Here is a 17789-nt window from a genome sequence, read left to right on the forward strand (position 1 = left end):
AGTTATTGCACACGCGCACTTTACAGAGTAGGCGTTCCCTAATGGACATATGCAGATTCGTGCTAGAACACGCCAATAGGATCTCGCTAGCTTATGCTTGGCCCTGCCCATCTTCTTGCTTGTTCTGCCCATTATGAGTCATTTGTTCCCATTGGAATCGACACGTTGTTGTCTGTCTTGGTTTACTTACAAAATATTTGCTACAGGTAAACGACATCACAACGCAAACTAGATAATATACCGTACATTCCCCATGCACCCTCAGTTGGGTCAAATGCGGTGACGTTTTTTCTCTCGCGGCATATATCACACAGCGGATACACTTTTGCAGATTAACCATGACTGCTAAACGACCTTATTAGATTCCAAAGTAGGTAAGCAGTCTAAAGACGTTACGTTAGCTAGCTTAGCTAATGCTAACGTTAGTAATACATATATTTGGTTAGAAACGTTATCTAGACAGCTAGCTAGTTGTGAACAGTTTTCTGCCGTGCATTAGCGAACGTTAGCTACTTCTCCATTTCACTTGAGTGAAGCTAACCTAAATCTTGACCTGAGTTCTTGCCAGCTCTTCTGGTTTGTTGTTTCTGATCAGGCCTAGCTAGCTAACGTTTGCTATTCACAGCTAACCAAGTTAGCAAGCTAGCTAACAGGCTACTGCTAGCTAGCTAACGTTGCCTGTCAACACTGATAGCTATCTAACGTTAGCTAGCTAGTTGTGTTGCTTGTTTAGGTAAAGTTGTTTAGCTAGCTAAAGCTACCAATCATCTTAACATCTAACGTTAGTTTCCTAGTTATGTAGTTCATTTAGCTAGCTAGTTGACCGCTCAATTTATTTTATAGCGACATATCATGTTGTTAACCTAACTACTACTATGTACAATAGCCTTAGTACTAAAACTAGCTAACGTTAGTAGGCTAACGCTCTCTGTGTTATTTTGATTTAACGGGATTGTTGATGGCTACAGTAGTTATTCAGTTTGCTGACAATCTTTCAATGTTTTGTTTGTTAGTTATTCAGTTAGCTAACTGTCAGCTAAACCCGAGATTACTCAATGATGACCCCTCTTAAAATGTAGCTAAATGTTTTCGTTGTCTTTAACGTAAGATGCAGTTACTCGTTAGCTAGCTAATACTTCTGCCCTCATTTGACCCCACAGACACGTAGGTCCCTCTAAGTTAAGATGAACATTGATGACAAGCTGGAGGGGATGCTGCTGAAGTGTGGTGGGGTAGTGGATGAGAGGGTGGGGTTAGGTGGTGGAGGTCCAGTCGCCATGACCCTGGGCGAGCGGGGGTTAGCCCACCACCCCCTGTTAGCAGACGAGGATGATGATGACCTGACAGGGGTTTCAATGGTGTCCCATGACCTGATCCCAACTGATGAGATGGTGGTACATGAGGAGACTGTGAAGAATGTCAGGGAAGGGGGAACGAATCAGAGACTCTCACACAAGCTGCCTGTGAGTCCATGTCATGCATACATTCTTATTGCCAGTCTTCTTGCCATACATGCTGTAAATCGGGACATTGGGTGAATCTCAAGTCTTTTGTCATTCCAAATATGTACTTCCTCTCTTCTCCCGTTCTTCAATTTGAAGACTTTTGAGATTCACCCATTGAGTGCAGAATCATTCTGACTTTAAGCAGTGAAATTCAAACATTAAACAATGTTTTGTAGGTAAGCATCAAACAAGAGTTGAAGCTGACTTCTGATCAACTAATGCTGGGGAAGAAAGAAAGAAAACAGCCCCGAGACCTCACAGAGTGTCACAAGAAGAAGAAGCGAAAGCAGCGCTCTCCTGCCAAGGTGCAAATGTATAATACGTTTTGCATTTAAATCATTATTGCTTGAGACAAGCTTATAATCACATGGTCTGTGCAGATTAAATATCTATTTTGGGACCTGACAAATTCTGTTTCCAAAACTAGCAACGTGAAAACCATTATTTTTTTTATGAAGGCCCACCCAGCTTCAGTTGTAAATATTGTGAATTGACACATTTCTTGTCCTTATCTTTCCATGTATCTCTCTTTGTTTAGATTCTCACCATCAATGAGGATGGGTCATTGGGTCTCCAGAGTCCAAAGTGTCATGTTTGTGTGCACTGCAACGCAGCCTTCCGAACCAACTACCATCTACAAAGACATGTCTTCATCCACACTGGTATGTCTTATGACAGTCAAGCCTCTTGCTTTACATTAAATTAACAAACTATGATCTAGGCCCTATGTTGTAAGTTACAATTTCTGCATAATAAGTAGGTTAACACAATTTCCCATTGAGTATAAGCAAGAAAAATAGGGTTTAACTGACCAACTTGCTTGGTTTCAGGTGAGAAGCCATTTCAGTGCAGCCAGTGTGATATGCGCTTCATACAGAAGTACCTTCTCCAGAGACATGAGAAAATCCACACTGGTAAGAGAATACCCCACGAAGCTATGATTTAACTATGTTAGCCAATGGTTAGTCAAAGATCCCACCTGTTGAATGTTGATGTTACTAGCCCACAGAATGAGCTGTCCCTTTGACTTTGTCAGGTGAGAAGCCCTTCCGCTGTGAGGAGTGTGGCATGAGGTTCATTCAGAAATACCACATGGAGAGGCACAGAAGGACCCACAGTGGAGAGAAGCCCTATCAATGTGACTACTGCCACCAGGTTGGTTATTTATGTTACCAAAGCACATCTCAATGGCCTGGTCCCATATCTGTTTGTGCTGTATAGCCAACTCCTATGGTTTGCTATGATAGACAACGACCTTAGGAGTTAGCAAGATGGCACAAATAGTATACATCACTTGTTCAAATTCTAGTTTAAAACTGGTTTATATAGCATGCAGACATTTCTTTAAAAACATTTATTCTACTATCCATGTATGCCCCAAACCCATTCGGTTTGTTTTCCACAGTACTTCTCCAGAACTGACCGGGTTCTAAAGCACAGGCGCATGTGCCATGAGATGAAGGAGAGGAAAGCCCACAAGGCTGCAGCAGTGGGGAAAGATGGAGGACTCCTGCGCAACACAGAATCTCTGGGCTTTTCCTTCTCTGCCAAAGAGTGCTCACTGCCCAAGAAGAAACGCTTGAAGACTTCAGACAAGTCTCAATGCTCTCTCTCAGCTGCTGCCACTGAAGACGTTGCCACGGTCGCTTCTCTTGGCGCCATGGATAAGGAGGTGGAGCAAAGACAGAACAAAATCGAATGTCTACCTCTCTATGCGGTTACCTCCAAGGTGGTCAAAGATGAGTATGTGGTGGCAGATTATTCTGTGGAGCTTCCAGACTCGTCCGGCGAGCAGCATTTGGGGCTGGGTGGGGAGAATCTCTCCTCTGAGGAGATTCATCCTCCCAAGCTGGTCCTTAAGAAGGTCCCCAAGAGGAGTCTGAAGCAACCAACTGAACCCGAACCACCTGTGAGTCTGTCCCCTTTGTCCTCTTTTGAAGATGGCAAAATCACCAGGTACACGTTCGAGATCGTGGACAAACAAGGTCTTCTGGATGTGGATGTGGCCAATTCTGACCTGGAGCCAGTAGATGCTCTCCAAGGAGGGCAGACGAAACCAGCATCCAGCAGCACAAACTACGACGATGCAATGCAGTTCCTGAAGAAGAAGAGGTATCTCCAGCAGGCCACTTTGGCCAACAACCGCAATTACGCCCTGAATGTAAGCAGCATCACGTCCCAGCCTTCCATTAGACAAGCCGCAGTGGCCAATGTCATCGAAGAAACTGTTCCCGCCACCATCTTGGAACCCCAGCCGTTGAGCGTCGAGATCAAGTCCAACCACGACAAGAACGTTCTCCCAGATGAGGTTCTCCAGACTCTCCTGGACCACTACTCAAACAAGGCCAATGGGCAACCTGATATCTCCTTCAGTGTGGCTGACACGGAGGTGACCTCCAGCATCTCCATCAACTCCTCGGATGTGTCTGAGGCCAGCCCGGTAGAGAGCCTGGGAGGTAACCCTCAAGCCCCACCAGCAGAGAAGTCTAGCCTCCTGCACGAGTACTCAAAGTTCCTTCAGCAAGCACTGGAGAGGACCAGCCAGAACGATAGCTACTTGAGCAGCCAGAGTCTTACCTTTGTCACCGAGAGCCCCAGTCTCTCCAACCAGCCTCTGTTCTCCACAGAGAAACAGAACCCTTCCCCCAGCAGGTTTACCACTGGTAGGTCAGGGATGAACTCTCCACTACGCTCTACCTTGGAGAAACCCCATTTTGGACTACTTGTAGGGGATTCCCAGCACTCTTTCTCATTTTCAGGGGACGAAACGACCCCCTCGGCTGTGTCGCCAACCGAAGACTTTATGGAGGAAGTTGCATCCTCGAAAAAGACTGATGCTCAAGGGTTGCATCAGACTTTTCAAATCAGCACCTTCGATCAGAACTTCCGGTCACAGTTCCAGGCCTCATCACGTTCTGGAATCACCTCCCAATTTACTATTGCCAATGGACAAGTCAGTCTGCGAAGTCATGGAACAGACTTCTCTGAATTCTCCCTTGAGACGAGGTCTCAATTGAACTCTTCACCTGATGCTACAAGGAGTCAAACATTTGGTTGAGGATATTTTTTATATTTCTGCGATCATTTTGGAAGGCACTTTTATATACATATCCTCTGTTCTGCCAAAATCGGTTGCACTGCAAAGGTGGCTGTTGCTCAAAGCATTTGTGATAAAAAAATATATATATATACTTTTCTGTTAGATTAAAATGGTACATTTTGGTAATCATTAAAATAGGGGGAAAAATATTTATCTGTATGAGAAGCACTTTCCCATATGTAATTGGGTTGCGGGGGAAAAAGCACTCATGGGGTTTATTAGATTGTAAATTAAGAAATGTAAGCCACAAAGGTGTAATGAAAAGGATTTGGGTGCATAGTAACTCTTACATTAATTATTTCTCTGTTTTCATTTTCTAATCGACTTTAATCATGTTTCTTCCACCTTTCTTTTTCTTGCTTTAACTCTCACCAGATATCTGGGCCTGTATTTAAAAAGCGTCTCGGAGTAGTAGTGCTGATCTAGGATCAGTTTCTCCTTTTAGATCATAATGAATAAGACTGTATGGACGGGGGGGGGGGGGGGGGGGGCTGGTTGCCTGGCTACCCATCAACATTGCTTGCCTCCCCCAGTGATTTGTAGAATGCAAGCACATTCTGACCATTCTAATTCGTCCCAGAAACCAATTAGTTGTGCTAGGGCCAGCCAATGTGACGTTATCATCTTTGATACTCTGATTAGATTTGTTAGATGACCCAATCGCCTATGAATTTTTTTTGTACAACTCCCCTCATTTTGAAGTTACACAAACAACTTCTAGGATGTAAGTTTCAGACAGAATGTATGTAGCGATCGATAGGGCAGCGGAAATAAATTGTGTGAGTCATCAGGCAGGTGGCTGGTCCTAGATCAGCACTCTTACTCTGAAGCCCTGTTACCGTAGGCCATGTCAACATAACAGTTCTGACATTCTTCTAAAGTCATGCTATATAGCTGCTGAATGTAGTGTTGTCCACTTGTTGATATTGTACAGTACACCTGCTGTATGACCTTTTCATTTCAGTTTATCTCAACAGAATTAATTTCAAATAATTTATGTAAGGAAAGTTTTCTTCAGTTGCTTGCTAAACTCCTTTTTCATGGTGTGTAGCCTGAAATTAGATTTTATTTGTATTTGATCATATGATGATTTTGATTTAATTAGTCTTAATTTAGTCACTTGATTCAAAGCTCTCTATGGTGGTTGGTGTGGAATGAAGTACACTACATGACCAAAAGTATGTGGACATCTGCTGGTCAAACATCTCATTCCAAAATCCTGTGCATTAATATGGAATGGGTCCCCCTTTGCTGCTATAACAGCCTCCACTCTTATGGGAAGGCTTTCTACTAAATGTTGGAACATTGCTGCAGGGACTTGGTTCCATTCAGCCACGAGTATTAGTGAGGTTGAGCACTAATGTTGGGCGATTAGGCATGGCTCGCAGTCGGGTTTCCAATTCATCCCAAAGGTGTGCGATGGGGTTGAGGCCAGGGCTCTGCAGGCCAGTCAAGTTCTTCCACAACGATCTTGACAAACCATTTCTGTATGGACCTCGCTTTGTGCACGGGGATATTGTCATGCTGAAACAGGAAGGGCCTTCCCCAAACTGTTGCTACAAAGTTGGAAGTACAGAATTGTCTAGAATGTCATTTTATGCTGTAGTCTTAAGTTTTCCCTACACTAAAGGACCTAGTCTGAACCATGAAAAACAGGCTGGGATCATTATTCCTCCACCACCAAACTTTACATTTGGCATTATGCATTGGGGCAGGTAGTGTACTCCTGGTATCTGCCAAACCCAGATTTGTCCGTCGGACTGCCATATGGTAAAATGTGATTCATCACTCCAGAGAACGCATTTCCACTGCTCGAGAGTCCAATGGCGGCTAGCTTTACACCACCTTCAGACGACGCTTGGCATTGCGTATGATGTTCTTAGGCTTGTGTGCGGCTGCTCGGCCATGGAAAAGTATTTCATGAAGCTCCTGACAAACCGTTTTTGTGCTGATGTGTCTTCGAGGCAGTTTGGAACTCGCTAGCCAATGTTTGTCTGTGGAGATTCCATGGCTGTGTGCTAGATTTTATACACTTGTCCGCAACATGTGTGGCTGAAATAGCCCAATCCACCAATTTGGTGGGGTGTCCACATACTTTTGTGTGTATATAGTGCATGTCATTCTTCATCCAAATCAACAGTACTTGATAGAAATAGGTTGGTCTTGACCATTCTAAATAATCTAAAGATTCTAAACAAATGTAATTTGTCTGAATATTAAATTATGTTTGCACAATGTACCTTAAGTGAGGTTAATAGATGATCTTTTTAGGGTTTAGATCATGGTTCAAATGAGACCCTAAATGCTTTGTTATAGGTCATCGAAATGTTATACAGTTATGTTGCATGCACTTATTGTGAAACAAATCATGATTCATTGCAGTTGTAGTAATCTAAGTGGTCATTGGAGACTTAAGTCTCTCTAGAAGGGTTGGTAGTCTTACGGCTGTTTTCCCAGTAGCAGGTGAAGACCGCAAGGGGAAAAATCCATGAGTAGAGTGGGAAATCAGCCCGTAAAGTTATATAAAATAATCGTGTTTTGTACACACTTCATTACGGGTGAATGTATGTAAGCGTAGGTAGGTTTCCATCCAGTTGTTGACAGATTTTCATGTGAATATTCTAAACTCTGCATTAAAAACAATATGCACATTTTCCCACCAGAGATGTTTCCATCTAATTAACTTGTGGATAAAAGGCTGCGTGATGACGTCGTGCCCATAACTTTTGCGATTAAATTCAAAATCGCATTTTCAACTCTACTGTTTGTTTTGTCGTCCCCCCCCCCCCCCCCAATTGTATTATATATGGAATGTGCCCACTCTGGTCTTTGCATGTGTTCTCTGTAGCCAACAGCTCGCAGACACAGTGCGGGTTGGCTACCTACATGATGAAATTATGGATAAGAGCAAGAATATTTGTTAAATGGCAGCCAAGCATAGATCATCATGTCACCAGAATAAGACACTCAATATATTTATTGGAAAACAACGGCAAGCTTGCACTTTCACCATCCTGTGAAGTTCATAACTTATTTCATCTGTAGCCTAATGATCTGCATGCTTTCCCGACGAGTCGTAGTGGGAGGACCACACACCATATCATCCCATGACTCCAAGTTTACTTCAATATGATGGTTCTTATATCAATACTTGCACGTAAGGGCGTTTCCACTGCCATTTCTTGCCTAATATATTTTACCAACACAAAAAGATCCCACCATGTTAAACGAACAAATGATCTGTGGGCATTAATACAATTGTACTGAAACTTCTGCTTTCCATCACAACTATCGTGATTATTTTATACGTTTTGACTTACATAAAAACTGTTGCTGGAAATGGGATTTTTTTTTGTAAGAGAATTGCCCATTCCGCAGTACTTTATATCCTGCATTGCACATATAGTTGTAAGAGATTCAAGTTTGTCTTTCATTTAGGCTCCTGCCCTGGAAAATATCTTTATTAGTTCTCATCAGTGCCTTTTTTAAATATTTCCAGCCATCCCCATATGTTTCATAGTAATTTTTGGTGACTGTCAATTAAATATACTAGCCCCATCTGCACTTTCTGAAACAAACCCAATTCAAAGTTATTTACAATGAAAGTGGAACTTTCTGCTCTTTAAAAGGACATCCCTTTCACACATTTTAGCCCTCTTGCTATTACAGCAAACACTGACCACTGGCATCTCTTCCGATTTTCTATCTTTTGTAGCTCAGATATTATACAAAATGTTTTATCTACTGGTAATCTATTGCTAGGGGGGTTATTTGTGTGCTTTCACATTAGCAAAAGTGGTAGGATGGCTTTTAGTGCCCAAGAAACTTCTGAAAATTAAGATTTGAATTGCACGATGACATTTTAAGTGAATGGTTATTTCTTTATAGCTATTACTGTATTATACACAGCCTAACTTTCTGAATAGCTGTGCATATTTGGCAGGTTACAGAAAAGTTTTGAGATATATTTTGTTGAGTCTCTCTTGCATTGTTGGGTTTCTATGGTATTTGTTGTAACAGATTGATATTGTTGCATGTGAAGCAAAACACAATAACATCCACTTTTGAAAGTTACATTGACAAAATTAAATGGTTTGAAATAATTTTTCTTGTTATATTGCCTTAGTCATTTCGGCCTTGCTATTTTGTCTTGCATGATGTCTTTTTGTGCTTTATTGTTCATGTCTTTTAAAGTTAAATTGTTTTGCTTATTGAATTGAAAGCTACTGTCATGTTAGTTATAATATGTCAACATTATGTTTTACATCAAATGCTAGCTCTCACTTGTTACATTTCTACTGACAATCAGGGACAAATAATACCCTCGTTCTGGATTCAACAGCTACTAAACTTTACTCTGTAAACATTCCCTCTGTAGAATGTATAGATAGTTGGTATCTCTGCTGTAAATAAGTAGAATATTTTTGGCTTGTGTGTTTTCAGTTCTGGACAACCTGGTGGTTGTAGCTACAGTGAGGACTGGTGTACAATGTTTTATGGAGACACTTTTCATTCGATTTTTCAATGCAGTTTAAAGTTTGTCACTTCATGTTCTGTGAAACCATAGGTTTTTTTCCACCTATTTTTTTTATTTTTTATTTTATTTCCCTCATTAGTGATTTGACCAGCTATGATATGACTTGCAGTAATTAAAGTCTGCCCATCCTTACATGAAATAATAGTTACAGTATTGCAGTGTGGTCTGGACTGTCAGTTTGAAGAATACCCGGGGCATCATCCTCGTAAATTCATCAACAATTGATTATTCAATGTCGTGGCATATAACTGAAATGTTGACCTGTAGTCAATCATGAGATGTGAATTTATTTATTTTTTTTCATTTAATTTTTGTCTCAGTTATCTGATTGTATAGGTTTATGTTTTCAACTAAACCTACTGTACACCGGTGAAAGAAAACACTTTCAAAAGCACGGTGTATAGTTTTATGTGTATTTCTTCCCGCCTATCTTAGATTTCAACTTGTAGTATAAGTTTGAGACCCAAAATGTTCCTTCTTCAACGGTATACCGAGGAAACTGAAAGGGTTGCTGTTATGGTTGTGAAAAAGCAACCAATTTTTGGGACAGTTCCACCACTTACAGTAACCCCCTATCCATAAACTGACCATAAGTGTCCTTGTATAAGCTGGGGAAAAATGAAACTTGTTTCATCAGATTGGGGGGAAAAGTATAAATGTTAAACTTTTTGATAAATACTTTCTTCTATTTTTGAAAAATATAATGTTGCTTGTAAAAAGGCTCTGAAGTATGTATGTCATATAGTCATTATTGCAGACAGGCCTCAGTTAATATCAGATAATTGTTTGATTCTGGATATGTTGAGCTTCTTTGGCAGATGTGGACAAGAGATTCTTCCTTTGAGACTGAGTTATTTTGACTCAGATGTTCATGTTTTATCATTGAGCTACAGAAGGAAGGATAGTAAACTCATTGTTAGTCAAGTTATGATGAATTATTCTATTTCACAGATTGTTGATCAAAAGCAAGATGTTGATTTGCATGATCTTTTAGTTGTCGATTCGATTGAACTGGATATTATATGTAATGTATTGCTTTAATTGTAGCTGATTTTATTTCAGTAAAGTTCTATTAGATTTATGCAATATATTATATAGGACTTGTGAAAATCTGATTCTTCAATTGTTGGTTTTTGATTGTTTATCATGTCCTTCCAAATAAAAATAATTATCCATACAGTAGGCCTACTGGTTTCTTGGAAGTATAATTATATAATATTAATATAGACCTATAATTAACGATTATTTATTGAAGAAATGCTTTGATATTGATTAGGTTATTTTCCATCATGAGGCATATAAAATACACAAATTACACTTCTGAATTTGATATGTTATAAAAACCCAATTGCTTGAAACTGCCCATTTGAAGGTTGGTTAAAACTGACAAAGGACTTTAGCCTAGCTGTAGCTTTTTTGGAGCAGAGCAACACACCTTTAAATTGTCATTGGTCAAAACCAAAATGTACAGTGCATTTGGAAAGTATTCAGACCCTTTCCTTTTTTCCACATTTTGTTATGTTACTGTCTTATTCTAAAATGGATTGTTATTTTTTTAAAGCAGCAATATACACACACTACCCTATAATGACAAAGTGAAAACAGGTTTTTAGAAATGTCAGCTAATATATCAAAAATAACAAAAATAAATACCTTATTTACATAAGTATTCAGACCCTCTGCCATGAGACTTGAAATTGAGCTCAGGTGCATCCTGTTTCCATTGATCATCTTTGAGATGTCTCTACAACTTGATTGGAGTCTACCTGTGGTAAATTCATGAATAATGATGAGTAAGAAAGTTACATTTACTCAAAGATCATGTCCTCTCACCATTAACAGCAGCACACCATCCTGCATACCACTGCTGGCTTGCTTCTGAAGCTAGATAGGGTAGTCCCTGGATGGGAGACCAGATGCTGCTGGAAGTGGTGTTGGAGGTCCAGTAGGAGGCACCATTTCCTCTTGTCAAAAGAAAAATATCCCAATGCCCCAGGGCAGTGATTGGGGACATTGCCCTATGTAGAGTGCTGACTTCTTGATGGGAAATTAAGTGGTTGTCCTGACTCTCTGTGGTCACTAAAGATCCCATGGCACTTATCGTAAGAGTAGGAGTGTTAACCCCGGTGTCCTGGCTAATTCCCAATCTGGCCTTCATACCATCATGACCCCCTAATCATCCCCAGTTTACAATTGGCTCATTCATCCCCCCTCATCTCCCCTGTAACTATTCCCCAGGTCATTGCTGTAAATGAGAATGTGTTCTCAGTCAACTTACCTGGTAAAATAAGGCTAAAATAAAAATATATATATAAATTACCAATACCAGGGGAGGTTAGCAATTTGATCAGAAAAATATTCTATTCCTATTTATAATAAAAGTATACAGTATACATGATTTACCATTCATTTCTATTGGGCACAACCTAATGTGAAACACAACCAAAACAAACTGCAAATGCATCCAACAACCTTGATGTAGTCATTGCGTGCCAGGAATATATGACCAAATACTAAACTTTAACTAAATTTGATTGAATTTGTCCAAATACTAATGATCCCTTTAAATGGTGGGACTAGATACTTACTGTTAAAGTGCTTTCACTGTTTCCTGTCCCTCCCAAAAGATAGAATTTGTAAATAATTGGCCCTCTTTCTGGGACTCACCCACAAATAGGACCAAGCCTGGCCTGTTGAAGAGTGACGGACTCCATCCTAGCTGGAGGGGTGCTCTCATCTTATCTACGAACATAGACAGGGCTCTAACTCCCCTAGCTCCACAATGAGATAGGGTGCAGGCCAGGCAGCAGGCTGTTAGCCAGCCTGCCAGCTTAGTGGAGTCTGCCACTAGCACAGTCAGTGTAGTCAGCTCAGCTATCCCCATTGAGAATGTGTCTGTGCCCCGATCTAGGTTGGGAAAAACTAAACATGGCGGTGTTCGCCTTAGCAATCTCACTGGAATAAAGACCTCCTCCATTCCTGCTATTATTGAAAGAGATTGTGATACCTCACATCTCAAAATAGGGCTACTTAATGTTAGATCCCTCACCTCCAAGGCAGTTATAGTAAATTAACTAATCACTGATCATAACATTGATGTGATTGGCCTGACTGAAACATGGCTTAAGCCTGATGAATTTACTGTGTTAAATGAGGCCTCACCTCCTGTTTACACTAGTGACCATATCCCTCGCGCATCCCGCAAAGGTCAGAGGTGTTGCTAACATTTACAATAGCAAATTACAATTTACAAAAAAAGACCCAACGTTTTCGTCTTTTGAGCTTCTAGTCATGAAATCTATGCAGACTACTCTACTCAATAACTTTTTATATCTACTGTTTACAGGCCTCTTGGGCCGTATACAGCGTTTCTCACTGAGTTCCCTGAATTCCTATCGGAGCTTGTAGTTATGGCAGATAATATTCACATTTTTGGTGACTTTAATATTCACATGGAAAAGTCCACAGACCCACTCCAAAAGGCTTTTGGAGCCATCATCAACTCAGTGGGTTTTGTCCAACATGTCTCCGGACCTACTCACTGCCACAGTCATACTCTGGACCTAGTTGTGTCCCGTGGAATAAATGTTGTGGATCTTAATGTTTTTCCTCATAATCCTGGACTATCGGACCACCATTTTATTACATTTGCAATCCCAACAAATAATCTGCTCAGACCCCAACCAAGGATCATCAAAAGTCGTGCTATAAATTCTCGGACAACCCAAAGATTCCTAGATGCCCTTCCAGACTCCCTCCGCCTACCCAAGGACGTCAGAGTACAAAAATCAGTTAACCACCTAACTGAGGAACTCAATTTAACCTTGCGCAATACCCTAGATGCAGACGCACCCCTAAAAACCTTTGTCATAAGAAACTAGATTCCTGGTATACAGAAAATACCCGAGCTCTGAAGCAAGCTTCCAGAAAATTGCAACGGAAATGGCGCCACACCAAACCGTGTGTAGTCTTCCGACTAGCTTGGAAATTACAGTACTGTGCAGTATCGAAGAGCCCACTCTGCTGCTCGATCATTCTATTTTTCTAATTTAATTGAGGAAAATAAGAACAATCGGAAATTTATTTTTGATACTATCGCAAAGCTAACTAAAAAGCAGCATTCCCCAAGAGAGGATGGCTTTCACTTCAGCAGTGATAAATACATGAACTTCTTTGAGGAAAAGATCATGATCATTAGAATGCAAATTACGGACTCCTCTTTAAATCTGCGTATTCCTCCAAAGCTCAGTTGTCCTGAGTCTGCACAACTCTGCCAGGACCTAGGATCAAGGGAGACACTCAAGTGTTTTAGTACTATATCTCTTGACACAATGATGAAAATAATCATGGCCTCTAAACCTTCAAGCTGCATACTGGACCCTATTCCAACTAAACTACTGAAATCAAATCAAAATCAAATCAAATCAAAAGAAAGAGCTGCTTCCTGTGCTTGGCCCTCCAATGTTGAACATAACAAACGGTTCTCTGTCCACTGGATGTGTACCAAACTCACTAAAAGTGGCAGAAATAAAGCCTCTCTTGAAAAAGCCAAACCTTGACCCAGAAAATATAAAAAACTATCGGCCTATTTCAAATCTCACATTCCTTTCAAAAGATTTTGAAAAAGCTATTGTGCAGCAACTCACTGCCTTCCTGAAGACAAACAATGTATACGAAACGCTTCAGTCTGGTTTTATACCTCATCGTAGCACTGAGACTGCACTTGTGAAGGTGGTAAATGACCTTTAAATGGCGTCAGACCGAGGCTCTGCATCTGTCCTCGTGCTCCTAGACCTTAGTGCTGTTTTTGAAACCATCGATCACCACATTCTTTTGGAGAGATTGGAAACGCAAATTGGTCTACACGGACAAGTTCTGGCATGGTTTCAATCTTATCTGTCGGAAAGATATCAGTTTGTCTCTGTGGATGGTTTGTCCTCTGACAAATCAACTGTAAATTTTAGTGTTCCTCAAGGTTCCGTTTTAGGACCACTATTGTTTTCACTATATATTTTACCTCTTGGTGATGTCATACGGAAACATAATGTTAACTTTCACTGCTATGCAGATGACACACAGCTGTACATTTCGATGAAAAATGGTGAAGCCCCAAAATTGCCCTCGCTGGAAGCCTGTGTTTCAGACATAAGGAAGTGGATGGCTGAAAATGTTCTACTTTTAAACTCGGACAAAACAGAGATGCTTGTTCTAGGTCCCAAGAAACAAAGAGATCTTCTGTTGAATCTGACAATTAATCTTGATGCTTGTACAGTCGTCTCAAATTAAACTGTGAAGGACCTCGGCGTTACTCTGGACCCTGATCTCTCTTTTGACGAACATATCAAGACTGTTTCAAGGACAGCTTTTTTCCATCTCCGTAACAACAAAAATTATGCAGAAAAATTCACCCATGCTTTTGTCAATTCTAGGTTAGACTACTGCAATGCTCTACTTTCCGGCTACCCGGATAAAGCACTAAATAAACTTCAGTTAGTGCTGAACACGGCTGCTAGAATCTTGACTAGAACCAAATAATTTGATCATATTACTCCAGTGCTGGACTCTCTACACTGATTTCAAGGTTTTACTACTAACCTACAAAGCATTGCATGGGCTTGCTCCTACCTATCTTTCTGATTTGGTTCTGCCGTACATACCTACACGTACGCTACGGTCCCAAGACACAGGCCTCCTAACTGTCCCTAGAATTTCTAAGCAAACAGCTGGAGGCAGGGCTTTCTCCTATAGAGCTCCATTTTTATGGAATGGTCTGCCTACCCATGTGAGAGATGCAGACTCTGTCTCAACCTTTAAGTCTTTATTGAAGACTCATCTCTTTAGTAGGTCCTATGATTGAGTGTAGTCTGGTCCAGGAGTGTGAAGGTGAACGGAAAGGCACTGGAGCAACGTACCGCCCTTGCTGTCTCTGCCTGGCCGGTTCCCCTCTCTCCACTGGGATTCTCTGCCTCTAACCCTATTACAGGGGCTGAGTCACTGGCTTACTGGTGCTCTTCCATGCCGTCCCTAGGAGGGGTGCGTCACTTGAGTGGGTTGAGTCACTGACGTGATCTTCCTGTCTGGGTTGGCGCCAACTCCCTTGGGTTGTGCCGTGGCGGAGATCTTTGTGGGCTATACTCGGCCTTGTCTGAGGATGGTAAGTTGGTGGTTGAGGATATCCCTCTTGTGGTGTGGGGGCTGTGCTTTGGCAAAGTGGGTGAGGTTATATCCTGCCTGTTTGGCCCTGTCCGGGGGTATCGTCGGATGGGGCCACAGTGTCTCCCGACCCCTCGTGTCTCAGCCTCCAGTATTTATGCTGCAGTAGTTTATGTGTCGGGGGGCAAGGGTCAGTCTGTTATATCTGGAGTATTTCTCCTGTCTTATCCGGTGTCCTGTGTGAATTTAAGTATGCTCTCTTTAATTCTCTCTCTCTCTCTCTCTCTCTTTCTTTCTTTCTTTCTTTCTTTCTTTCTTTCTTTCTTTCTTTCTTTCTTTCTCTTTCTTGGAGGACCTGAGCCCTAGGACCATGCCTCAGGACTACCTGGCCTGATGACTCCTTGTTGTCCCCAGTCCAGCTGGCCGTGCTGCTGCTCCAGTTTCAACTGTTCTGCCTGCGGCTATGGAATCCTGACCTGTTCACCGGATGTGCTACCTGTCCCAGACCTACTGTTTACAACTCTCTAGAGACCGCAGGAGCGGTAGAGATACTCTTAATGATAGGCTATGAAAAGCCAACTGACATTTACTCCTGAGGTGCTGACCTGTTGCACCCTCGACAACCACTGTGATTATTATTATTTGACCCTGCTGGTCATCTATGAACATTTGAACATCTTGGCCATGTTCTGTTACAATCTTCACCCGGCACAGCCAGAAGAGGACTGGCCACCCCTCATAGCCTGGTTCCTCTCTAGGTTTCTTCCTAGGTTCTGGCCTTTCTAGGGAGTTTTTCCTAGCCACCGTGCTTCTACACCTGCATTGTTTGCTGTTTGTGGTTTTAGGCTGGGTTTCTGTACAGCACTTTGAGATATCAGCTGATGTATGAAGGGCTTTATAAATTGATTTGATTTCTAAACGGTAAAACAGATATGTATGAAAATTCCCTCTGATAAAAGGTGACATTCTGTACCGTCGCCTCATATAAAACATTTAATCTCAAATCAAAAATTATGGAGTATAGAGCCAAAATAAAAGTTTTAGCTTCACTGTCCAAATAAATACTTAGGAGAGTGTATGTCTTCAACATCCCTGCAACCCTTCCTTCCCAAGGTTATTGTGGTAAAGGAGAATGCATTCTCAGTCAACTCACCTTTAAAAATAAAGATTATAAAGCTAAATAAATTAAAAGATAAATCAATATGTTTACATTCAAAGGTCTTGTGCATGTCTTCTGTGTGTGTTCTGATTTCAACAGTGTGTGGCTGGAGCCATTTACATCACATGATTCTCAAAGCCTGCAGAATGAGTGGGCCGTTAGATGGATGTCTGTGGCTGTCCTGCTCTGCCTTCTTGGGCGCATCAGACTTTCAGCACCTTCAACCAGAACTTCCGGTCGCAGTTCCAGGCCTCGTCACGTTCTGGAATCACCTCCCAATTTACTATTGCCAATGGGCAAGTCAGTTTGGAAGTCACGTGACAGACTTCTCTGAATTCTCCCTTGAGACGAGGTCTCAATTGAACTCTTTACCTGATGCTACAAGGAGTCAAACATTTGGTTGAGGATATTTTTGTTATTTCTGCGATCACTTTTATGTACATATCCTCCGTTCTGTCAAAATAGGTTACACTACAAAGGTGGCTTGTTGCACGAAGCATTTGTGATTTACAAATATATATATACTTTTCTGTTAGATTCAAATTGTCAATTTTGGAAATCATGAAAATAGAAAAATATATTTAGGAAGCACTTTCCCATATGCAATTGGGTTACGGGATGGAAAAGCACTCGTTGGGGTTTATTAGATTGTAAATTAAGACATGTAAGCCACAAAGGTGAAATGAAAAAGATTTGGTTGCATAGTAACTCTTACATTATAATTATTTCTCTGTTTTCATTTTCTAATCGACTTTAATCACGTTTCTTCCACCTTTCTTTTTCTTGCTTTAACTCTCACCAGATATCTGGGCCTGTATTTATAAAGTGTCTCGGAGTAGTAGTGCTGATCTAGGATCAGTTTCTCCTTTTAGATCATAATGAATAAGACTGTATAAATGGGGGGGGGGGGGGGGGGGGGCTGGTTGCCTGGCTACCCATCAACATTGCTCCGGCCAACTGACGTTTGTTCTCCATAATGAGTATGGATATGTCTGCCTCCCCCGATGATTTGTAGAACTCAAACACATTCTGACCATTCTGATTGGTCTCAGAAACCGATGGGTTGTTTAGTTTAGTTTATTAATTCGACCATTTAAAAATACAAGCACACATAAAACTTGAAAAAGCCATACATGTGCATGAGTAAAATCATCGAGGATAACACACAATAAAGTCTGAGACTTATTTCCATTGTGGTCCTATTGAAACAAGATGGCTAGGCAAAATCGAACACGGTTGAACACAGTATGACAGTGAGATAATAAAACAAAAAACAAAGAAGAAGAACATCTATCTCATCATTGTAGTTTCATCATAGGGGTCGTTCATATGGGC

At 41.2% G+C, this 17789-nt stretch overlaps 1 protein-coding gene across 2 annotated transcripts; it reads left to right on the forward strand.

Annotated features, from left to right (window-relative positions):
* Positions 1-145: 145 nt before the first annotated feature.
* On the forward strand, positions 146-10319 carry LOC129816560 (zinc finger protein 148-like). 2 transcript variants are annotated; one of them, XM_055871149.1, is made up of 7 exons: positions 146-374; positions 1161-1463; positions 1682-1810; positions 2044-2167; positions 2336-2419; positions 2542-2660; positions 2911-10319. In XM_055871149.1, the coding sequence occupies exons 2-7, from the start codon at positions 1185-1187 to the stop codon at positions 4561-4563; spliced, it is 2388 nt and encodes a 795-aa protein (XP_055727124.1). In that variant the 5' UTR covers positions 146-374; positions 1161-1184; the 3' UTR covers positions 4564-10319. The 2 variants fall into 2 exon arrangements, with proteins under 2 accessions (XP_055727124.1, XP_055727125.1); XM_055871150.1 differs by having other exon boundaries at positions 146-370.
* Positions 10320-17789: the final 7470 nt, after the last annotated feature.

The sequence above is a fragment of the Salvelinus fontinalis genome, chromosome 19 (genome assembly GCF_029448725.1).
Source record: "Salvelinus fontinalis isolate EN_2023a chromosome 19, ASM2944872v1, whole genome shotgun sequence".
NCBI classification, from domain to species: Eukaryota; Metazoa; Chordata; class Actinopteri; order Salmoniformes; family Salmonidae; genus Salvelinus; species Salvelinus fontinalis.

Bases quoted from the DNA above. Each gene is read 5' to 3' on its own strand.
- LOC129816560 (XM_055871149.1), top strand. From the start codon at position 1,185: ATGAACATTGATGACAAGCTGGAGGGGATGCTGCTGAAGTGTGGTGGG. The intron at 1,464-1,681 runs GTGAGTCCATGT...AATGTTTTGTAG, and splicing joins GACTCTCACACAAGCTGCCT to GTAAGCATCAAACAAGAGTT. The intron at 2,420-2,541 runs GTAAGAGAATAC...TGACTTTGTCAG, and splicing joins ACATGAGAAAATCCACACTG to GTGAGAAGCCCTTCCGCTGT.